General features: G+C 42.2%; 1 protein-coding gene across 3 annotated transcripts; it reads right to left on the minus strand.

The window, feature by feature from the left end:
• Positions 1-260: 260 nt before the first annotated feature.
• LOC143266965 (schlafen family member 2-like) lies at positions 261-22,721 on the minus strand. Of its 3 annotated transcripts, XM_076543026.1 has the most exons (6): positions 22,248-22,718; positions 19,173-19,253; positions 11,595-11,736; positions 4,653-5,691; positions 2,980-3,096; positions 261-2,118 (listed from the first exon to the last, which is right to left on the minus strand). In XM_076543026.1, exons 4-6 carry the CDS (start codon positions 5,653-5,655, stop codon positions 1,559-1,561), a joined length of 1,680 nt encoding a protein of 559 aa, XP_076399141.1. In that variant the 5' UTR covers positions 5,656-5,691; positions 11,595-11,736; positions 19,173-19,253; positions 22,248-22,718; the 3' UTR covers positions 261-1,558. The 3 variants fall into 3 exon arrangements, with proteins under 3 accessions (XP_076399141.1, XP_076399142.1, XP_076399140.1); XM_076543027.1 differs by lacking the exon at positions 11,595-11,736 and having other exon boundaries at positions 22,248-22,721; XM_076543025.1 differs by lacking the exons at positions 11,595-11,736; positions 19,173-19,253; positions 22,248-22,718 and adding an exon at positions 8,042-10,756.
• Positions 22,722-24,569: the final 1,848 nt, after the last annotated feature.

The following is a 24,569-nucleotide window of genomic DNA, read 5'->3' on the forward strand; positions in this document are numbered from 1 at the left end:
AAGTAATAAAAACCACTAAAATCTAAAGCCTGGTCATATTATTCTGGGGAACAAATAATTATTTAAAAGACATCGGTGATGTTTTGAAATGATCACTTAGTATAGAAACATAAAAAAAATGGCAGAACTTTTTGTTGGCACCCAAACGTTTTTTAAGTATAACTTTCCAGGTATAACAATGAAGCTTCGTGAAAGAAAGATGTAAGCAGAATTGTAGTCAGAAAAATGAAGATCTAAGAAAAAATAGATGACAAATGAAGTAAATTTGAACAAAAAATTGTATTGATTAAGAAACAGATGAAACAGAAAACATGGCTTAGGATGACTGGCATCTATGAGTCCCCAGCCGAAAGCCCGTGATGTAGGAATTCTCGCGATGGTCAACCGTCCCGTCTTTTGATGAGCTCCATCAAAAGTTACAACAGGTTACCACTACATATCTAATCACCTCTAGGATCCAAATGTTGAGAAACTTGATCCTTCACAAAGGAAGATGTACAAGGAGAACATCACTTCCTTTATGAAGGAAACATCACCATTTCAAATTATTGCGTAATACATGAGTATAAACTCAATGCTGTAAATACCTTTACAGGTATTAATCTAAAGCACAAACAATACTACAATTCGAATATAAAACATACACACATCGAACCATAAAGGAACAATATCCACCTTGTAAAACCATGTGAACAAGATTTCAAAAAGGAACAATGTTACAAATAGAAACTAGGGCACATGCTTTAGCTCCATAGAGAGTACGTTTATGATCTAATTCCTGACACCTGTTGAGATTCTAAAGTCTTTAATCAACAGAAACATTGTTTTTGTTTAAGACAGAATGAACAATTTTATTCCTGTTCTATGTGTCTTTGACCTTTTTGGAAACTTGCCGTATTTAATATATGCTGCTGTAAGCAGTCTCCATTTATTTTGCGCATAATATGAGCCTTGCCTTTGTGATTTGGACCCGTGGAAAGTCATTCCTGAGGTTGGCACATAAAAATCACAGATTTAACAGCAATAACACATGCCTGAGCAGCAACACTATGACAAAATGTTGCCTTATACTGCCTTCTTCATCATTTTCTTCACTAACATCTCTAGGAAGAGTGTCTTCCATGATTAAAGGCATCATGCATTTCCTTGGCAAGAAGGATGACTACGCAGATTGGACACGTTTTTGTCCTTTCATTATTTACTTATTTATTTATTTTGAGGCATGGCCTCTCTTCACAGCCCTGGTATGTAGACTAAAATGACCAGCTTTTCTCCAAGTGCTGGAATTAAAGGCATGGCCCACATCCCCGGCTCAGGGACACATTTTTAAAGTGCGTTTTACTGTTGCCTTCTCTAGTGGCCAATCCCTTTCCTAGAATTTGTTCACTACCTTGTGAAGTTTTTCTAAGAAGCATTTTCCACATTTTTATAGAATCATAGAACATTATCCGCTACGTAACGAGAAATATCATTGTATCATAGTCCATTTTTCATGTCAAGCAGTCTCAAACATGATTTAGGACATTCCTTGAAAAGTAAAGTATCTGATTTCACGTATTTAAAATTTCAGTGGTAAACTGATGAGTACAGTTTTACCTTGGTACGCTGCCCCTAAGCCTTGAGCAAGAGCCTTCACTAGGTCCCTTGCTGTCATGGTTGTCAAATAATAGTTTCTGGGGTAACTTATTATCGAACTAGAATCATATAGAGACACTGCCCTATGACCCAAGTATGTTATCTTTATCGCAAAACCTATGTTCCCGGTGTAACCACCAAGATTTACCAGCATCTGCTTTAAAGTTCTCGCAGTTTGTTTACAATAGTTCTTTAACTTAGCACCTAGATCTGTCAGAACAGTGCTGTCGCCTTCCAACTCCTCATCTCCCCGGATAAAGCTGTGCAGGGTCAGGAGACTGTCCTGAGAAATATGAAGCACATCCAAGATGACTTCTTGCTTCTCTGGCAAGTCAATACCCAAAGCCCAGCTCTTAGAGACGACCAGTGTTCCTTGACGAAGTGAGCCCAACTCTGTACGAACTAACTCCACATATCTTTCATGTTCTGAGAAGAATTCCATGAAGAGGGCTTCTGGAGAGCATGTCACTTTTCTAGACAGCACTAGAAAAAATAAATAAATATACAAATTAAAAAGGGAAATGCCAGGAATGTACTGTGTGAGCCATCATCAAGCAGCTAGTAAGTCCCATTCTGCCTCACAACCCAGAAGGTGAACACACAGATACCAAACAATAATTCAAGAATTGGAGTGCGGCAGGTGTAAGGGAGACTGAGAAACTCAGGCTCTGCCTTGGAAGGGGCTACACACTCACAGCCCTGCCTTTTCCATAACATGGTGCATCAGAAGCTTGCTGTGGGCAAGTCCATGAATGAGAAGAATCAGGAGAGCAAGGGACAGACCTAATGCTGAAGACGGGAAAAGTCAGACATCAGGAAGCACCAAAGAGGTGATGAGACTGGGGAAAGCATGGAGAAAAAGGAAGGCTCCACAGAGCAAAGGAGGGAGCAGAGCACATTCCTGGAGCTCCAGGGATGGGGAGAGGATGCCTCAGAGGAGACCACAAGGCAGGCCAGGCTTCCCTGGTGAGCATAGACTGGCAATTACAGCCAGAGTGTAAACTCATGGTTCTTGAAAATCTTGTATCCAGTACAGGAATTTGAAGGGACACAGTTGCCTTCTATTTGGAAGGTGAGCATTGGAGAGAAAGTCCATTTTGTCTGTCCTCCTGTGTCAGAATGTTATATGTAGACTGGTGCTATCTCGCTGTTGTGCACAGGCGTGTGCTGGAATAATGGTGTGGGCTGGCTTCTGTTTGAGATAAAGTTAATCTAGGGACCTGAAAACGAACATCAATCCCAGTGCAGGAACCCTGGAGATAGATTTCAACACTGAGCCCTGTTCAAGCAAGGAGGCTTGAACATAGTCATAACAACCAACACAGGGAGCCAGAGTGAAATTACCTGAGAGGTGATCACTCTGTTGCTGAATCCCTGGAATGTCATCAGCACACCAGCTCCAGGGACAGAGGGGTGGGATGCTTGACTGAAGGGTCCATTTATCTTTACGCCTAGAAAAACCTGAGAAGAGAAATAGTAACTTTAAATTTCACCCAGGCCATACTGTTCACAAACTAGTGCAATGTGTAGTAAGTCTCAGTTGAACTGTGTTTTCCTAAGAGAAAATGGGGTTAGATATTCAGGTTAGATTTTGAGGTCCAATACAATCTCCAAATTAAGCTTTGATGATACTGAAATGCTCTACACTGTACTTACAAAAAACCTAACAGCAAAAAGGGCACTAATAGTAATTGAATGTACTAATAACTAAGTAGGTCTGTTTAACTTTGTGCCTTTTAAAATTGAGACAGGGATTCACATAGACCATGCTCTTAACATACCCACTATGTGGACCATGGGCCACAAGTGCACCACCATGCCCAGTTTTATGATTTTACAAAAGAGAGGCGATTGATGCCAGGGCTTCTTGAATGCTAGGCAAGCGTCCATCACCTGAGAAATATCTGCAGATTTGGTTGCTTTTAAAAGCAGTTAAATCCAGAAGGAATGAAGGTTGGTTAAAAAAAAAAGTGAGTTTGTAAAGCGATGAGGAAGATCACATTTTTAGACTGTATGTTTCTAATTCTCATTTCAATTGAGGTGTTCCTATTCTAAAGGAGATAAAATGCCAGAATTTTTCTCTCTGAGAAAAAAATTTATGGTTCTATTTTGTATACGAATGTAAGAGGAGGCAGGAGGTTTTAAGGAAGAATGGGGAATGGGAATAAAGTGGTAAAGGAGGACAAAGGAGCAGATCAGATGGTCGATTTTGTGAAATGAACACAGGTTACCACAGGCTCCAAAGCAATGGAGACAATACATGGTGGCTAGCACATCAAAATGCCCCAAGATAGGAACATTCTCTTTTCCTAGCTTCATTTTCTAATGTATTTGTCACTGTATGAAAGATTATTGACAGAGAAACTTGACCATGAGAAATGAGATCAGTGCTGTGGGTACCTGGGACGGGCTACAGAAGCCTTTGCAGTAGGAGAGATTTGGACAAGCAAGCTAGACATAGTCTGGAAAGAGGATAGGCAACTCTGGGTGGATGCACAGAAGTTCAGAATGCAGATAGGACAGTGTCCATGAAAGGCTCTGCTGATCAGCTCTCTGATGGAAATGGGCATGCCAGTGAGGCTAGGTCTGGGGATCACTTCCACTGTTCCTTACAAAAAGTTGGGCTGTGTTTTGCCCTTGGCCTGCAACTAGGCAAGGATCTCATCTTAACCTCCTGTGGGAGGTGGGAAGACCCTTGAAGGGAATTATGAGGCCTGGCCCCTTCTTCTTCCTACTTCAGTCCTGGCCACTGGAGAAGCAGGCTGTATCACACTTGGTCATTGAGAAGGAAATACCTCATAGTGTCAATGGAAACAGCTAACATACTTTCCATAGAGAATCTGCTAAGTGGATAGAAGGAAAAAAAAAACAGCAAGATTTGAACTCTGGGTTGCATCTAAAAGAGATCAGTAAATTAGCTGTAGAGACATGAGGAGTTTTGATGTTGCCCAAATCCCAGAAAGCATTCCAACACCCTGAGCCAAATGTAAAATGATTGTTAATCCCCCTTCCTCAACCTGGTGGGGTGTCCATCTGGCCCTTGACCCATTCCTCTGCAGTAAACCTCTTCACACAGCTGTCTTCCACATGCCAGGAATCGGGATCTGCAGAGAACACAGCACAGCAGAATCTCTCCACTCTCAGTGCACAGACATAGGAACACACAGCTCCAGGTCTGTGGACTGGGATGAATTTGCATGTGTACTTTATCTTCTCCTGCTCCTCACAGAAGTGAGTGACAGGCAGCTGTTGGATGCACTTCTCTATTTCACTCTTTAGATGATCAAGATCGCTCCTCTCTGCTTCAAAACCAATGATTTGCTGGTTGTCCCCATCTAAGCCAATGAACAAATATCCCCCGTCAGTGTTTGCAAATGCAGACACAGTTTTAGGGAGAATCTCTATAATCTTTTCTTTAGGGGACATTTTAACTTCAGCAAGTTTGGATTTAGTGAAACAGAATGTCTCCTTGTAAGTCAACTCTTCCTTGTTAAAAAATGTGGTAAGAATTTCATCAGAGTCCAATTTTCCAAGCAAACTTTGTCTTAAACATGATTTCAGTTCAGAATTCTTTATGATTTTGAGGAAACGCACTGTATCAGGCATTTTCAGTTCATCTGAGAATGAAAAGCTTCTCATATAAAAATTAGTTTTCAAGGTGAGGACACAATGACCAAAGATATCCCCGGTCCATGGTTCCACAAAAATTAAAAAGTAGTCTTTCTTCTGCATATAGTGTAGGTATTTATGGGGAAATGGAAGAATATCACCAAAAGAATTTTCCAAATCCAGCCCTATTCCATCTCTGGTCAAGCTGTAATTGGAATTCTTAAGGTGAGCCTTGACCACGCCCCCTCCAGAATTCAGCAGAGTACACACAGCCTGTGACATATTTTGGGCTTCTCTTCTTCTTGGTTGAGCATCTTTCATTAACTTCCTATTCTTCTCTCCAAGTGTGATTTCTCCTACAGATAGAACCACTTCTGCATAGTCCATTTCTTGATCTACGCTGATGCTCATTTTCCAATCACTCCGTGTCCCAGATGATATTCTTTCCTGTAAAACAGGCACAGCCATTACAATAGGACCTAACCAGTGAGAACCAGCTCTGCTTTACAAGACACACAGCACAATCATCTGAGCTTCTCCGCATGAGTAAGTGTAAAGGTCAGATGTGATGTTTTGTTAATTATTTTTGGACCCATTTTGAACAGAATACAATAACTTGTGAACTTGTCAAATTTGTTGTGATGACTTCATATAATTTTTTCTAATTGTCTGCAATTAAGAAACTTCATTATGCTAGGCAATGGTGCTGCATGGCTTTAATCTCAGAATTTGGAAGGCATAGGCAGGTGGATCACTGTGAGTTTAAGACCAGCCTGGTCTACAAAGTGAGTTCCAGGACATCCAGGGATGTTACACAGAGATACCCTATCATGAAAAAAAACAAACAAATAAAAGAAAGAAAGGGAGAGACAGAGAGAGAAGGAAACTTCATTGTGCCTATTCTTCACTCATTACCCTGTTTATTAACGGAACTTTAAAAGTCTGTACTCTTACTTATGTTATTACGTTGTGTGTATGAGTGTCTTGCCTGCATGGATGTATGTGTACCATCAGTGTGCCTGGTGCTCGGAGAAAGGAGTTGGATCCCTGAGACTGGACTTCTTAATGGTTGTGAACCCTCTATGAGTGCTGGGAATCAGATCCAAGTCCTCTGCAAGAGGAACAATTGCTTGTAGGCACTGAGCCAACTCTCCGGCACCTACACAAGGACATTTAACATAAGAGAATACTCCACTGAGTATGTTCTCCTGACTGACCTTTCTGTGATGTCCCCATCTCAGCTGTCTACTGTGTCCCCTTATACAATTTCACCTCCAAGTTCATCTTATACACACATGTGGTTTTATGGAAATATCATCTATACACTTTTGGAACCACAACTGAGAGGAAATGTCTGAGATTTGTCTCTCTGGGACTGGCTTGACTCACTGAGTGTGAGAATATCCCATGATATTCATTCCCTACAGTGGTTGGGATGCATTCTCCAGGAGGCACAGCACAGCCCCTTTCTCCTGTAATGTAGGTGTCCCCCACTCTAAATCTCCCTCCTGGTGTGACTTTTATGTCCTGGTGTCTTGATTTTCTCTTCTCATTTCTTGGGACATTATTTTCTAATCAAATGAAGTCTTGTTTGTGCCATTGTTCAGGAGTTGCTCTGTCCCATCCCAGGACCCTCTGTGCTCCTGACTTTCCCTCTGGGCTGCTTCCTAGTTTCTTCCCACTATGACATGCTATTAGTTTCCATAGATGAGTCTTTCAAATGTCCTGGCTTAGCATGCAGTCTACTCCAGAGAATGTTCCTTGAACACTTGAGTTGACCAGAAGGCTCTGTGAATATTTGTCTATTCACGTCTTTCACCAACACTGCAGTGTTTCCAGCCACTATTTCTTCAAATAATTTCTCCACTCTTCTCTGACTTCAGGGTTTGGAGACAGAAACAGTTACCATGCTAGTTTGGGTGATGGTGATTCACACAATGTTAGGCTCAGTGTGTTTTCTTCAGTCCCTTTGCATGCTCCCAGGCTAAGTGGTTTCAATGGTCTTTACTTCAATTTACAGGTTTGTTCTTCTGTCTACTCAGTCTGGTATCAGATATTTCCAAATATTTTTTAAAATTCTAGTAGTGTAGCCTTAATAATCCTGTTTCGTTTCTTCATAGGATACTTAATTAATTAATTTATTTTCCAAAGTTACCTTCCTGATTTCCATCTATCCTTAGACTAGTCCTCAGAATCAGGGTAACTTCATGTTGCAGTAGAGCTTCCCTTTCCCTGTTCAACATGACAGACTGCAGGAAAAGCAGCCATCCTTCCACACTAGGACAGTGAGTGCTGACGTCAGCAGAACCCAACAGGGCTGGAGAGATCCCTGTGCAGTTAAGACCACTGGCGCTCTTCCAGAGGACCCATGTGCAATACCCTGCATCCACATGGTGGCTCAGACATGTGGTGCAAAGACAGTCATGCAGGCAAAGCAGCAATGCATACATACAAACAAATAAATAAAGATAAGAATTATTTTAAACACAACTTTCCCGTGATGGTTATATACTCGGATTACTGCTACACCCAACCTTGTCCTAAAGAGCTTCTCTCTGCAGTGGGCAGTGGTTAGTACAGAGACCCATCACTGCTCCAAGTGTAGGGAATATTTGACTACTGAGAGCTCTTCCTTAAACGGAACATACATCTGGCCGGGCCTGTCAGGATCTGGGAACCGTGTAGAAGACAGTACGTGAGGAATGTCAGAGCTGAGAGCTGGAGGCTGGAGAAATAGGTTGTGTCTAAGAGAATTTGCTGCTCTTCTGGAGGACTCGGTTTGCTTCACTGTACTGACCTGCAGCTCACTACCCTCTGCAACTCCAGGTCCAGGGATTAGAATCCTCTCCTGACCTCCGTGGGCACCAAGCACACACCTTGGCAAAACACACATACACATAAAACCAAACTAAATAAATTCTTGAAAATGTTGTAAAAGTGGGAGGACGGGGAGGAGGACCAAGAAATGCTGTGGTTTGGACCTGACAAGGCCACCCAGTCATGAACTCTCTGTGGTGTCGGTACACGCCCAAGATCGAGTCAACAAGGCCACCCATTCTCCAACAGGCAGCATGCACTAGACCCAGTGGGTCACAATTAATTAATTAATGAGAGAGCGAGAGAAGAAAAGGCAGGAAAGAACAAGGAATGGACAAAGGGAGGGGAGGTATATGCAATCAGAATACATTGTTACACACATGTAAACAATCCAGCTTACTACATCCTCAGTCTACACTGAGGTTTAGTCATCCATAAGGATGAATGAAATGCATCATTGCAGGAAAATGGGAGGAACTGAGCATTATAATAAGTGATACAGAAAGACAAACATTGTGTGTTTACTCTCAGAAGCAGAACCCAGACTCTAAAAGGTACTAAAGTACAAGGGAGACTATGTGGGAAGAGGAGCAGGAGTGGGACAGGGAGAAGAGAGAGTACAGAGAGGTTCCCATGGTCAAGGACATCTCGTGGGTGGTAATATCATAGTTAAAACCCTTATTCGGTAAAATTAATACCGATTAATAGTGTGAATGGAAAACATCACCAACAACAACAAATTCATTTTCTTAGTCTAACTTTCTGTCTGAGGTGTTTTGAACTGCAGCTGACTTTGCTCTTTGGACACTAGGGGGCACTCTCACACACAAAATGACAGGAGAGACAGCCTGCAGGCAAGGAAATGTAGAGATGTGGGAGAATAAGATGGGGCCTTTCAGTGACTTGGCCAATATCAAGTAAATGCAACTTTCCATGCCTCTCCACTGTTGAGGGATAACTCACCTCCATTGAACTCATTTTTCTCTAGGGGACTGAATTTGTGCGAGTCTCTTGTGCTGTCCTGGCCACCTTAATGTGGACGCTCAGTATACTTTTTGCACTGTTGATTTTTAGCTCTTTGGACATATGTAGGGTACTGTGTGTGTGTGGTGGTGTTTTTAATTTTTTTATATGGATTTTTTAAATTGTGTGTATGTCTGTGAACCACATGCTTGCCTGTGGAGGCCAGAAGTTGACATCAGAATATCTGAACTACAGGGACAGATGGCTGTGAGCTGTCCTGTGGGTGCTGGCAATGGACCCCAGCTCCTCTAGAAGAGCAGCCAGTGTTCAGAATTGCTGAGTTATCTCTCCAGCCCTTGCCTGCTTGCATTCCTTCCCTTCTTTCCTTCTTTCTTTCAATTTTAACTAATATAAATGCTGTGGGTTCATAGTGCAGAACACACACTATGAAACATGTACATATTATTACATGGCTAAATCAAGTTAATTGACATGTGGATTACTTCATACAAAAATAATAAAGTTGTCAATATTGTGTGAAGAACACTAAACACCCATTTCTAGAGCTAGGTCTGGTGGTGCATCCTGTAATCCCAGTACCCAGGAGGCAGAGGCAGAAAGTTCACAAGTTCATAGCCAGCTTGGAATAGAGTAAGTTCAAGGCCAGCCTGAGTACCTAAGCAAAACTCGTTCTCCAGATAAAAAATAACCAGAGGACTTGAGACAGAGTTCAAAAGCAGAGCACTTGCCCAGCGAGTCCTCCTCCCTAGCTTCTACCTTGAGCACCACAAACAGGAAGTCTCATTTTGGTAGCTTTCAAAGTAGCACATAGTGCTGTTTGCTGTAGGCACCCTGTTCTGCAATGCTCCCCTTACCTGGCCGACATGTTATAGTCTTTCAGTAACAGCTCCCAACAAGCCCACTCCCTGCTCACTAATACCCTAACTTCTACATCATATCAGGTTTTTTATTCCTCGTGTAGGTGAATTCACACAGGACTGGCTTTCTGTGCCTGGCTTATTTTACATGACATACTGTCATTCAGGTTCTTCCACATGTTCACAGATGACTATGTTTCCTTCCTTTTAAGACACCATATCAGTTTACTGTGTGTGTGTACTCCATCTTCTGCATCTCTCATCCCTCTGTGTATCTTAGGTTGATTTCATATTTTGACTTTTTCAAAAATGCAGCAACAACCAGTGACATGCATCTGTCTCTCTGGCATAAAGATTTCACTTTCCTTGTCCATGTCTAGTAGTGTTTCTCACTTCTTGAGATGGCCCCATGTTTTTCAAGATATCCACTTTAATTCACACTTTCTTCCATGCTGTACTGGGAACCCTTTACTTCACATCCTGGACAACATTGATCTTTTATCTTTGTGATAGCAGTCATTGCAGGAGCTGGGGAGAGACTCTGTGGTTATGAGCACCTGTTGCTCTTGCAGAAGGCTCAAGTTCCATTCCCAGAATGTATGTCATAGAGTTCACAACTGCCCAGACTGCAGACTCAGGGGATAAAACACCCTCTTCTAGCATGTACAGGTACCTCCAACAAAGTGCACATGTGCACATACACACACAAAGACACACATACATAAACGTAAACTAAAATTAGACTTTCAAAATCAAGTCATGACACTGAAGGGATAACTCAGCAGTGAAGAGGACTGGCTCCTCTCCAGAGGGCCCAGGTTCAGTTCCCAGGACCCACATGATGACCTACAGCCTTCTATAACTCTGGTTCCAGGGAATCTGTCACCCTCTTTATCTTTGTAGGCACAAGGAACACACACACACACACACATATATATATATATATATATATATATATATATATATATATATATATATATATATGGAAAACATCCATATTAATAAAATAAAAATAAAAAGAACAAATGAACCAGTCATTGTGACAAGAGTGATCAGGGCTTCTGGGGCTTCTGCTCTTTCAGCACTCCAACTGTGGGATCTGAAATTTACCTCTAGTCTATTTTTAGTTGGGTTGTATCTTCAGTATGAGACCAAATTTCATTCTTCTCTGTGTAGAGATCATTGGTCAGTTTCAGGTTGTAGGGTCAGGTCTCTAAGAGGGTGTGAGATCCTCAAAGGGCTCTGGAGATCTACACAAACCCCTTTTCCCCTGCCTCACCAGCCAGACTTAGACCAATCATAATTTGACACTACCAGAATTAAACTTCATTTTGTGGCCCTAAGGGCTAATCCCAGGTCTGAGGAACTCTGTTATTGACCAAGCATAAGTCAGCATTCCTAACCTCTCCAAATCCTCCAAACAGACAAAAGCATTTGCTCTCACCAGACTCCTGCAGCATCTAGTTCCTCAGCAGCCTGTACTTTGGGAGAAGAGGCTGTGGAGATGCCAAGGAGCCAAAGATACTAGGAGGGCCAGAAACTATCCAGGTTTACCTGAGAGGGTGGGTTGAACCATTAACTCTGATTCATCCCAGAGCATTAAATAGGACCTGCTGTTGGGGCAGACAGAACCTGCTGTTGGGGTAGGTACAGAAGAGAAAGAAAATGGGTATACAGGATGCTGGTACCAACCTGGCTCACACTCCCTTGTCCTGGAATGTGAGCTTCTTGCAGTCCCTTGTGCCCAAGAGAGTGAACCTCAGGTTGTGCAGCCTCTTCCAGAGCAGGAACGTTGCAAGGATGAGAGTTGCTTCAGCAATGAATGTGTCGTTTCCTGGAGGAATATTTAACCTCTTTGAGTTATGGTTGTGTGTGAGGGGCCTGTTGTTGTTGTTTTTTTTGTTCATTTCTTTCTTTCTTTTTATGGAAGAGAGAAAGCTCTTTTGTTTTTCCTCTTTTCTCTCTCTTTCCAGGTCTGAGTTCTGGCCTCCAGCCTTCTTCCCACCTCAGCCACGAAAACACCCATGATTATGGACACACCCATCTCTCTGTTGTCATTTATGGTCAGAATTCAATCTGCTAACATTTGAGCTAAGGTTCTGAATCAATGATGTTCTTCAGAGCATCATTGTTGATGTTGGTGTCAGTTTACAACAGAGTCACTGAATGAGTGGGAAGTGCTGGACCACATCTCAGTGACAAAGCTCTGCCCTGACATGTCAACGGTTCTTCATAAGACTGCTGTGCAGCACACACATTAAATTACAGCTAAAGGAATGACCATTTCACTGACATGATGAGCTTTAGTTCCACCATGACAGAGTTCATCATGGTCTGACATCTGGCAGAAATCAAAGTAGAAAGTTCAGTATCTCATTTGATATTGCCATCACATATCATTTACAATTAGTTTGGAAAATAATGATTACCAGCTTCTGTAAAAACCCTGAAAAATTGCAGCTTTGTAAATGAGTGTTTTGCCTCATGTATGTAAATGTACCACACATCGGTCTGGTGCCCACAGAGTTCTGAGGAGGGATTCCCCTGGAACTGTAGTTAGGAATGTTGCTGAGCCTCCATGCTGAGAACTAAACCTAGGTCCTGTGCAAGAGCAACAAGTGCTCTAAACATCTTCACCATCCCCACTTCCTGTAAACTGATACTTAATTTCATATTCATATTAATGTACCAGTTCTTAGTAATATCCTGACAGCTGAGGTGAGAAATGGCTTCTGAATGGTTAGGGTAACATACATGAGGGTCAGACATCATTCTGACTGAGGCTTGAGAATACTAATCACATCTACAGATTATTTATTTATACTTTACTTTTATTACTTTTCTTTATGCTTTTTGAGACAGGGTCTTGCTATGTAGCTTTGTGTGGCCTGGAACCCACTATGTTGAGCAGACTGGCCTGGAACTCACAGACATCCACCTGTCTGTGCATTCCAACTGTTGGACATAAGGACATGTGCCTCCATTTCTGGCGTCAGCTACTGATTTTTATTAGGCACATAGGTTCTCTCATAAATTTCCTCAATTCCACACATAGATGTAGTTCAGGCATATAAAGATCTATTAGAATGGAAGGTGGGAATCATGAGAAGATAAGCAAAATCTAATTAAGTTGCAGAAGGGAAAAATAGAATCCTGAAGAAAAATCTTACAGAACAGAATCCTACAGAATCCTACTCTAGGAATCCAATACAGATGAAAACAGGAGGATGTACCTGAATGTGTGAGTCCTTATACAAGGAGGTGCTGCCCAGAAGGGAGCGGTTTCCTTTCTGCCCAGTTAGAAGCTGCGGCCCCACCCTCTTCTATGCACAGTCTCAGGTCCTCATTCGTTCCCAGGACTTCCTGTCTAGCCCCTCCTTAGGCCCTGACCTAAGCCAGCACCCCTGGTTCACTCTCCACAAGGAAAGGGGACAGAAGTCACATCTCACACCAAAGTGCAAAAGGAAAATGCTCCTGGGATTATTAAAACTCAAGGGTGCTACTCTGCATGCACATTTTGTTGTGGAATATTAGTTTAACTAGACAAAGATGTGTTATGTGTGTATATGATGTGGAATATTACTTTAACTGAGTAAAGCTGTGTTACATTTGTTTATTCTGTATATGTTTAATTATAAAGATGTGTTGCTGTTTCTCTTTGCCTGCCTAATACACCTGATTGATCTAATAAAAAGCTGAATGGCCAATAGTTAGGTAGGAGAGTGATAGGTGGGAATGGCAAGCATAGAGAATAAGAATAACCCCCCCCCACACACACACTGTTTGGTTGAGAACAGGGGGCCTCAGATCTGTATTGGGGGTGGAGACCCCTTCATCTATTTGTGGTCAACTAACACTGTTTCCTTGGGAAATTTGTTTGCCTTTCTGTAGGAATGTCCTATATGAATGTGTGAATGTGTGAGAAGTGTGGCCACAGTATGCATGGTTTATGCCTGCACTTGTGTGTGATTTGTGACCCTGTGGACAGCCTTTGGGGCTGGATCACCAGGAGAAGGGACAGAGGGGGCCCTTTTGGTTGAACTGGGGCAGACTAAGATATTCTTCCATTGCTTTCTTGCTCACTGACCAGGAGCACAGGCACCAGCAAGCAGGGGAGCACACAGCTGTGGTGTGGCCAGTCAGGTGGGCGTGGCCAGGACAGCCATGCCCCCCTCCTTTGTGGGGGAGCAGTATGGAGCAGTAGGGGCCTTGAGTAGCTGGGAACACTTGACCCAGACATGCTGTGGGACTTGGAGCTGACAGAGAACTGCCCCAATGAGGTCACAGCTCTGGAGTGGCACGGGGAGGGCACAGAGTCCCTCCCCGGGTGCCGTTCTCATGCACTTGAGAATCTGGGGTTAACAACCATCCTCTGTCCCCATGCTTTGTGCTGTCCCCTTCCTCTCCCATGCTGATGGATGGGGCTCCCAAGGCCTTCCCTGGGGCTGCCACCAAATCTGTCGAAGGTTTGGCGCCAAGGGCAGTATGGAATGTCACTGCTTATGGTTGCTAAGCTATGGTATCTATGTTATAATGCTGTAGCCAGGGCTGCCTTGATCGTTTAGATCCAGTAGATTCTGCATGCCAGTACAGAGTTGATGCAAATTTAGAGTTATTCTTGCTATGGTATATGCATATATTTCCACTCTTGTTTAAAATATTGTAGCTTTACAATATATTCTAGACTACTGAGGGAAATCACAATAAAGATTTTGGTAAGAGTTTTTGTGTTTGAAAAAGGAAGAGAAAAATTTGTCTGAAGTAAATGTCTGAGGAGTCAAAGGCACAGACCTAGGGTACATGGAAGGTTGTAGAAGGTCGGGGGGGATGTGATGTGAACTATGTTGTGGTTTCTTTTATGGAAGATTGTAGAAGGTCAGAGGGGATATGAACTATGTTTGTTGTGGTTTCTTTTTAACATTTTTTTGTTTTTTGTTTTTGTTTTTGTTGTTGTTGTTTTTCGATACAGGGTTTCTCTGTGTAGCTTTGGGTCTTTCCTGGAACTGGCTTTGTAGACCAGAATGGCCTCGAACTCACAGAGATCCTCCTGGCTCTGCCTCCCGAGTACTGGGATTAAAGGCATGCACCACCACTGCCTGGCTCTGTTGTGGTTTCTTATACCTACAAATACCGAATTTAAATGTTAATTATGGTTGGTTTTAATTTCAAAATTAGCTGATGATTCTGTAAACTGTTTATGATTAACAAATGGATATATATGTATATATATGTATATATGGACATGTATGTGACTTGGATTTAACGATGTGTGTGAATGTAAGCTAGCTTTAAATGTACGTATGTATATGTAACTTGGATCCAACCGTGCATATGTGTGTAAGAAACTATTGTTTACAAAAACGTGTTTTAAACAGCAACCACGTGGTTTTCCTAAATTTGGGCTGGTGACCTCATCATGATGTAGGCAACCATGTGGCTGGCAGCCATCTTTTACTAAAGTTACAAAGATCTATTCAGATTAACAAAAAGCAAACTTAGAGATTTACACCTAAGTACTTATGTCTTTGCCAAATGTTCAACAGCAAGCTTCTACAGAATTTAAATAGATGGCGACATGTGTTTAATAAATAAGGTATTTGATAAATATTAAAGCTTCACCCCAATGCATTTATACACAAGAATGTACCTTGCTTTGGCAGCTAAACTTTGTAATCTAAGTGTCACCCAGGTGATAGTCACCAGAAGCTGGGATATTCTTTTCTTGTGATGTAACAAGACAATGATCTAGGCAAAGGCCTTGGAGAAGCCTATGACTCCATGAGTCTCAACCCTTTGGGGGTTGAAAAACCTTTTTACAGGGGTAGCCTAGTACCACCTGTATGTCAGATGTTTATAATGAGATTCAACAATGGCAAAACTGCAGTTATGAAATAGCATTAAGAAAGTTAAGAACCAGTGACTTGGAGAATGCTTGTCCTTATTCAAGGTCTATTCAGGCTTAAGAATGTATGCCTAGCCTCCTTGTCTTTGCTAAATTTGTTAAGTTTAAGCTTTTTGGATAAACTGAGTCATATAAATGTTTTATATTGATATTTTGTTTTGGTTTCTTTACTGAACCCATATATGATACTAGAAGAGCTTTAATTTAAACTCATTATTTGTAAGGCTACTTATTGTAGACTGTTGGAGAACATAAGTAAATAGTCAGTCATCTTATAAATGATAAAGTTTTTTAATTGTAGTCATGCTAAGTACTGATGTAATTCATTACAGGGATAAGCTTTACTCAGTCCTTTGCATATGTTTTCAGGATTGAGCTTAAAACAAGTAACTAGAAACAAAGTTTGTCTATTCATACATATTTGGACAGCCCTCATACTTCAAAGATCTGAAGAATATGGCATTTAAAAGGTTGATCTAAAAGCTTATTATATCAGACAGACTTCCAGATCCTAGCAGTGACCCAAGGTCTCCAAAGAAGATTACGAATGGGGTACCACAACCTCTCCACCTGGAGTATGGCAATGCTGACAACAGGGTAAGGTGCCCCAATGCAATGCCTGCCACTAGGATCTGGCCCAGACTGTGGACATGCAGCAGAATACTGGAAATTGATTGTACCTTTTCCTACATAAAGTAAGATCAGTCTTCCCTGGGTCCCTCTTATACATTAAAAAAAATCTGCCTTATGGGCCTGATGGCCAAAGAAGATTGATGCTGTTCTAATACTTGTGCCTGCGATGCTATGGAGACCTGGATATGGACTGGTACCTTTCATTTATAGAATCAGAAGCTGCTTGGTCTGCACTCAGATATAATTTATCCTTCTTAGATCTCTGAGTACTGACAGCTAGGCTAGCTATAAATTTGTCAGCTTGGCAGCATCAGACAACCAGATCCTTCTACAAAACTATAGCCAGCTTTTTAGCTCATTTTTAAGAAAATGTCTTAAGATATATAAAGATCTGAGGATATAAAAGCTTATAAGCTTTGAGGATCTCAGAAAATGATTTAAGATATAAATGCAAGTTGTAAAGAGATAAATAAATGATTTACATTATGAGAAATGTTTCAAATTGCTCTCCCCTTCAATGATGTAACATTTCAGAGCTTAACATTTAATAGAGTTCTGATAAGCTGGTAGAACAATGACTACTTACTGTTCAGTCACAAGCTGAACATTTTAGATTGATTTTGGTTGTCATCTAAATATAAACTTAAAAGTGCTTCTCATTCCGCCAAAAAAAAATCTCTGTTCAATTTATACCTGGCTCTCTGGATAGAAGGAAAATGCACATATTTTTAACCCAAATCTGTAGTTCTTGCTAGGACTCAAATGTAGGCGTCCACTTCTGCTGTTTTACAGATGCCCATCACCTGCTTTGTCTATGATGTGGATTTTGATACAGATTGGTAATACTAAGGTATCTAAAACTTTTATATCATTTTATAAGATAGTCTAGGCCTCAGAGAATTAAAAGAGTCATAAATCCTGGATCCACTTCACAGGGGTTGGAAGGACTCCAGATAAGTACAGCTTAAATTTACCCCACTTATCCATTCCTAAGGATTGTCTTTTTTTCTTTCTCCTAGTCTTGGGACTCCTGCTCTAACCAGTTACTAAGAATATGGGCCTAAGGGTTCCAAATAAGTTCATAAATTTTAACTTCTGTTCCTAGTTTAAATTTGTCTCAACATGTTTCCACTTGGCTGGCAGACACCTCCAAGCTTCAGTTGCTGACCACATTGCTCCAGATGATTATGAGTTCTGGATTTGCTAAATCCAACCAATGTGATAGTTCCCTGTCTCTACAGCTGGGTCAGATGGCCACATGCTGCTGACAAATGCCCCATTGTCCAGCCTATGACCAGCCTTTGAACCATTTAGGGGGCCCTGACAACAATGCCCCAATGCCAGCTCAAAGCAGTCCCAGGAGAGATTACATTATTCCATGTTCCCTGTCCAGAATAAGGCTGAAATGCTGGGTCAAAAGGAAACTCCCTGGCATAGGGGCAAGATAGTCAACTATAAAGCTCATTGACATACCAGGAAAACACATTTAGAGTTGTCAACAGATAAATTTATTAACTGAAATGGTTCTGCAATAAGATAAGACATTTGAACTTCTCTGGGCAGATCCAAATAGGTGTTATATAACATCACCATCTGGTTGTACTCAAAGATTAGAACTACAGGGCCTTAAGAATCACAATAGATAGTGATGATGCTACCCTACAAAAATCTGTTAGCTGATGGTTCTTAGGTCCCAATACCCTTGAACCTCTGGACAGGTAGGACTCATGGTTGAGTCCTGCATTGAAACTTGTGAAAAAGGGAAATGAAGGCAATATAAAGGTTTAGACTTGACTTTACATACTCCGTCTTAGGGAAGGGTCACCATCTTAGATCACCTGGTGACCAGGGCTTCTAGTTAGTTGCAGGAAGAACCTCAGGAATGTGCCATGACAACTGAAACAGATACCCTAGAAGCAGCCAATTAAGAAACAGGGCAGTAAAGGATCTTAATAAGATCTAGATGCTCCTGCAGACATCCTGTTGGAGGTTTATAGCCCTTGAAGATATTCAGATAATCCTGTCAGTAGGTGTGGTTCCCTGCCAAAAGTCTAGCCCAATAGTTTCAAATGTGGTTTAGTGCTGAAAGTCTAGACCAACAGTTTTGAAAAATCACCTTGCCCCATTCTCTTCTACCCAATCCCAGAAACTGCCAAGGCATGTAATTCCTGGCTTGTAGTTTCTTCCTTTAAAAACCCTCTAACCCCTGAGCCTGGGGCCACTGCATTTCCCTTCATCTGTCAGGCAGTGGACCAAGGACAAACCCAACAATATAAAGACCCTTGTGTGTTTGCATCAGAAACCAGGTCCTTGGTGGTCTCTAGTAGTTTTGGGCACACAGGTACAACATTTTCTGTGGAACAAAAGAAAACAACCCAAGCCTAGACCACTCTTTCTCTCCTGGGTTGGAAATTTGCATTTCTCATGGGAAAGCAAAGTTGTCATCTTCTAAATTACAACCTTCCCTAGGGGATGACTTATTGTCTGGTTCTAGAGTATGCAATTCCTCCCCTTTCAGGAACCAGGTTTTCTTACCAGACAACATGATCATTGTTCTAAGAGGATACAGAACCCTCAAGGGACTCTGGAGATTCACACAGGCTTGCAGTACATACCCTTCCATGACCTCTCTCTTCCTGCCTCACTAGCCAGTCACAGACCAAGCATAAAGAACTCCCTCCCAGCAAATTTAAGTACCCCCTCCATCTCAAAGAGAGAAAGGTATTTGCTCTTACCACAGCTTCAGTGACTTCCAAGTTCTCAGCAGCCTGTGCTTTGATAGAAGAGGCTCTGAAGATGCCAAGGAGCCAAGATTCCTACAAGGAAAGCAGGCTGGTTTTACCTGAGAAGGATGGTTGTGCTGGCAACTCCCCCACACACACATTCCCCCAGTATCAGTAAGTAGTGAGGACCTGACATTAGGTGGGGACAGAAAGAGACAGACAGTGGGGTCCAGGATGCTGAAATGGATCTGGCTCACTTTCTCTGGGTCCTGGGGGGGCACACACTAAGGAGTTTTAAGCCTCCTAACACTTTTTCTTTGTGCCCCTTTTTATACTAAATGCATCAATGCATGTTTTTCTAGTTCTTTGCCTCTATGTGCAACATCAGAAAACCACTAGGTTTTTTATTTCTTTATTTTTAGTTCAGTTGTTTTTTTTTTTTTGATGGTGGGACATGATTTAGTTCATACATATTTTACAAACATTGTGTTTTCTTGTGACATTTTCATAAATTCAAATGGCATGTTTGGTCATACTCATCCTCTTCAAACACTCTCACTTCCAGGGCCCACAGAGACCTCAGAATTGAATGCACAGAGACCTAACTGCTGATCTTACTGAGCACTTTGTGGGGTGCATTGTTTAGTTTGAGGAGCTCCACCCAAGCCCCACTCTTGGCTCAACTCCCTGCTGGTGGAAGTGCAGCCTAGACTCTCATTACAGGTACAGTTTGGGGGCTGCCGGTGTAAGAAAATGAAGGAGTATGCTCCAAGTCATTGCTATGGTAGAATTGCAAACATTCACCAATATAGCAAGTCTTTCTCTGTCCCAACAGCCAGCTCTCAAATAGTGACCTGGAGAGACGACTTCTTCTTCTTCTTCTTCTTCTTCTTCTTCTTCTTCTTCTTCTTCTTCTTCTTCTTCTTCTTCTTCTTCTTCTTCTTCTCCTCCTCCTCCTCCTCCTCCTCCTCCTCCTCCTCCTCCTCCTCCTCCTCCTCCTCCTTCTCCTCCTCCTCCTTCTTCTTCTTTTGAGACTTCTTATTAATAATGAAAGCTTGGCCTTAGCTTAGGTTTGCTTCTAATTAGCTCTTATAACTTATACTAACCCATTTCTATTCATTCATGTGCTGCCACATGGCTTGGGGCTTTTCATCTCAACCTGCATGTCCTGCTTCCTCTGTTTCAGGAAGGTGACTCCCTCTTTCTTCTTCCCAGAGCTCTTTCTGTCTGGAATTCCTACCTATACTTCCTGCCTAACTATTAGCCTTTTATTACTAGCATTTTATTAAACCAATCACAGTGATATATTTTTACACAGTGTAATCAAATACCTCACAACATAACAACTCTTTGCTTGCTGAATTATTTGTAATTATCTATGAATCTGTTTCCCATCTCAAAGAGTATTTGAGCAACCAACTTGCCCAGGGAATTATAAAAAAAAACCCACAGTGTTTGGATATTGAAAGAGGAGAAGGTTCTAGAAGCCCTGATTTATTCAAGAGTTGGACACTGGGTGATACAAGTCTAAGGCTTGAGAAGGACACAGCTCTATTCTGTCTCTGTGAGATAATGCAGAAGAACCACTAAATCTCTTCCAGAGCAACTTGGGAAAACATTTGGATGAACACTAGACTGCATTCATCTGTTTCTTTTGTGGTGAGACAGGGTCTCATGCAGGCCTGGCTGTCCTTGCACTGGCTGTGTTACCAGCAAGGACATGGGACTGCTGATCCTTCTGTCACCCAACCCCACCAAGTGTTGGGATCATAAGCCTGTGCGTGTGCCTCTAGGTCTGGCTGGTTTTATTTCAGTTTTTTTTTAATCATTGATGCTTTGTAGTTAGTTAATGTTCACAATAAAGGGATGCTTCTGCCGTTTTCACACATGTATAACTTTGTACCTTGCCCCATTACCCTCCCTTATGTCTGTGCCCTCCCCGACTAGTCTCCTAATTAACAACCTTCTTCCCTCACATCCTACATGCCAATCTACATTTCATACATGAGAAATCTGTGAGTTCCTTTTCCCCTTCTGTATTCCTCATACCCGTCTTCCCCATTCCTCATGTGTATGAGTGCGTGTGTGTGTGTGTGTGTGTGTGTGTGTGTGTGTGTGTGTGTTTTGTGTGATCTGAGTCTCTCTGTGTGTTTGTACGTTTCATGTTAAGCACAAATTCTACCACTGTACTTTATAGCTCCATCTTTCAAGTAATTTTTACTTTGCTTCCACACACAGTTAAATTTAATGTCTACACATGTCAGTCTTGATTTGCTACTTTGTAATTATTTCATTTCCCCAAATCTTTTTTTTTTTTTTTTTTTTTTTTTTTTTTTTTTTTTTTTTTTTTTTTTGGTTTTTCGAGACAGGGTTTCTCTGTGTAGCTTTGCGCCTTTCCTGGAACTCACTTGGTAGCCCAGGCTGGCCTCGAACTCACAAAGATCCGCCTGCCTCTGCCTCCCGAGTGCTGGGATTAAAGGCGTGCGCCACCACCGCCCGGCAATTTCCCCAAATCTTAACTTCCTCATTTTTCAATGGACTCTGCTAAGAATATATCAAAAACATTCTGCTCAGGGTAAGGATGGAGATCAGAGGTAGAAGACTTACCTAGTACATGTAAAATTTAGTGACGTTTCAAAACACACACACACACACACACACACACACACACACACAGAGAGAGAGAGAGAGAGAGAGACAGAGACAGAGACAGAGACAGAGACAGAGAGAGAGAGAGAGAGAGAGACTGACACAGACTGAGAGATCTGGTTCTTTCCTGTGACTTTCATGAATTTAGTTGTGGGTGTGAACCACAGCCTCCCCTGGATCAGTCTCTGTTTTCTTCTTGACCCTTTTGTAATGTCACAGTGGGGGAAATTACTCATCTTTCATCTTGTTCTAGATCAGCAGACCTTAGATTTGTAACCACTGAGAACATTCTCTCTGATATCCAGAGATCAGTGAGAGCAAGTGCTGTAACATGAATTCTAAAAGGTCTTACTAATAAAAAAAAAAAAAACCCAGAGCCACACATTAGGGTAAAAAGTGAAAGATCAGAGAGGCAAAGAGCAAGCCACTAGTTCTTACCGTCACGAAATCCTCCGCCGAAAGACAGTGAGCTTCTTGGTCCACCCTGCCTTATAACTTCCTCTTTCCGTCCAGCTCTGTCACTTCCTGTCTCTCTGTACAGACCTCCAGGCCTCTCTGGTTAACGAGTGGCTAGCTCCTCCTTCTGAGTTTCAGGCAAGCTCTACTTGTTAGAGCACAAATAAAATAGCACCACAAAGTGCTGACTTGTGGAGTGGCCAAATGGCTTCAAGACATAGTGACAAGCAGTTCTCTCCTAGTCTCAATGCCAGGTCTAGAGAATGTGTCTTCAGGAGCCATCTGTTGCTCAAGTTTCTTTAGTTCTTATAATAAAAACCTGGGATTAAAGGTGTATGTCACCACAGCCTGTCTCTGTTTCTCTCCTAGACTGAATCAATCTCATGTAATCCATGGTGGCTTTGAACTCACAGAGATCCAGACTGATCTCTGCCTCACAAGTGCTAGGATTAAAGGCATGCGCCACCACAGCATAGCCCAGCCTCTATGTTTAACCTAGTGGCTTATTCTGTTCTCTGATCTTCAGGCAAATTTTATTAGGGTATACAATATATCACCACAGCCATCCCAGTCGATATGGGCTTTGTCACCATCACTTTCATTATCTAGATATATGTGTGTTAATCTCTAGTGCTCATGCTTTCTTCCCCCAGGTACCACAAGCCAGTGAGTCTGCGACTCTTGGAGAGATTTCACATTCCCTTAGAACAGTGGTTCTCAAGCTCTGGTTCAGGACACCTTTGTGGGTTCAGAGGACCCTTTCAAAGGAGTTGCCTAAGACCATCTGAAAACACAGATATTTACATTATAATTCATAGCAGTAGCAAAACTGCACTCGTAGCAATGAATATCATTTTATGGATGGGGTCACTGCAACATGAGGAACTGTATTAAAGTTTCCCAGGGTTAGAAAGGTTGAGAACCACTGCATTAGAAGATTATGTCTTTATACACTTTATCCTGATAACTGGTAACAATGATCTTTAGTCTCAGTGTGTCTCTGTTTCCCCTTCATGCCTCTGTTTAAAAAATTCAAGTTCACAGCAATTCTCCTGCCTCATGTTTTAGAGTGCTGGGATTCAAGCATGAGCCAGCATACAGTGCACAGCCTCAGCTTTCATTCACTAATTCTGGAAGAGAACTTCCTGACTCTTGTCAGGGCTGCATGGTCCTCAGCTTGTCCATCCCCTGGGTGCTTCTCACATCTGTGGTTAAGCATTAAGAGCTGGTTTTAGCCATTCTGACAGGCATAAGGTGGTATCTCAGAATTGTTTTGAGTTGCATTTCCCTGATGATTAGGGATGTTGAGCAATTCCTTAAATGTCTTTCAGCCATTTGAGTTTCCTCTGTTGAGAATTCTCTGTTTAGTTCTAAAACCCATTTCTCAATTGGACTGTTGGTCGTTTTGATGTCTAATTTCTTGAGTTCCTTATATATTCTGGATATCAGTCCTCTGTCAGATGTGGGATTGGTGAAGATCTTTTCCCATTCTGTAGGCTGTCACTTTGCCTTGTTGACCGTATCCTTTACTCTACAAAAGCTTCTCAGTTTCAAGAGGTCCCACTGATTGATTGTTTGTCTCAGTGTCTGTGCTACTGGTGTTATATTTAGGAAGTGATCTCCTATGCCAATGCATTCAAGACTGTAGGGAGCCACTATTCAAAGATGGTGCTGGCTTCCTGGTAGCCTAGCTGTAAACAACTCCATATTTGGCTATGATGCACGAGTATGGTAATTGGCCTTATGTCCTCAGCCTATCCTGTGGCTCCCCGTGCTAGCATTCTGGCAGGACCCAATCACAGTACGGCACGTTTGCCTGATTCCCTATATAAGCAGCTGCAGTTTAGTCCTTGGGCCGCCCCTCACCTCCCGCTAATCAAGAGCGGCCCCTCACCTCCCGCTCTCCCTTAACCAAGAGGCGCTCCAATAAAGTGTGATCTGAGAAGGATCCTCGCGTGGTGGTCGTTCTTCCTTGCTGGCCGAGGAGCGCGCCGCAACTGGCTCCCAGTCGGGGAAGCAACTGGTGCCGAAACCCGGGAAGGTAACTTCGAAACAACTGGTGCCGAAACCCGGGATGGGAAGGTAACTTCGGACACCAGGTGAGGGATCGAAGAGGATTCAGAACTCAACACACGGAGCGGTGACGTCGGTAAGTTCTCTAGGAACGGTGACGTCGGTAAGTTCTTCAGGAACAGTGACGTCGGTAGTAAGTTCGCCAGGAACGGCTACGACGTCGGTTATGCTGATTACTATAAGGGGATTAATCCACAGCCCTTCGCTCAGACATGGTAAACGGGTATAGGT

This window comes from Peromyscus maniculatus, chromosome 8 (genome assembly GCF_049852395.1).
Source record: "Peromyscus maniculatus bairdii isolate BWxNUB_F1_BW_parent chromosome 8, HU_Pman_BW_mat_3.1, whole genome shotgun sequence".
NCBI lineage: Eukaryota > Metazoa > Chordata > Mammalia > Rodentia > Cricetidae > Peromyscus > Peromyscus maniculatus.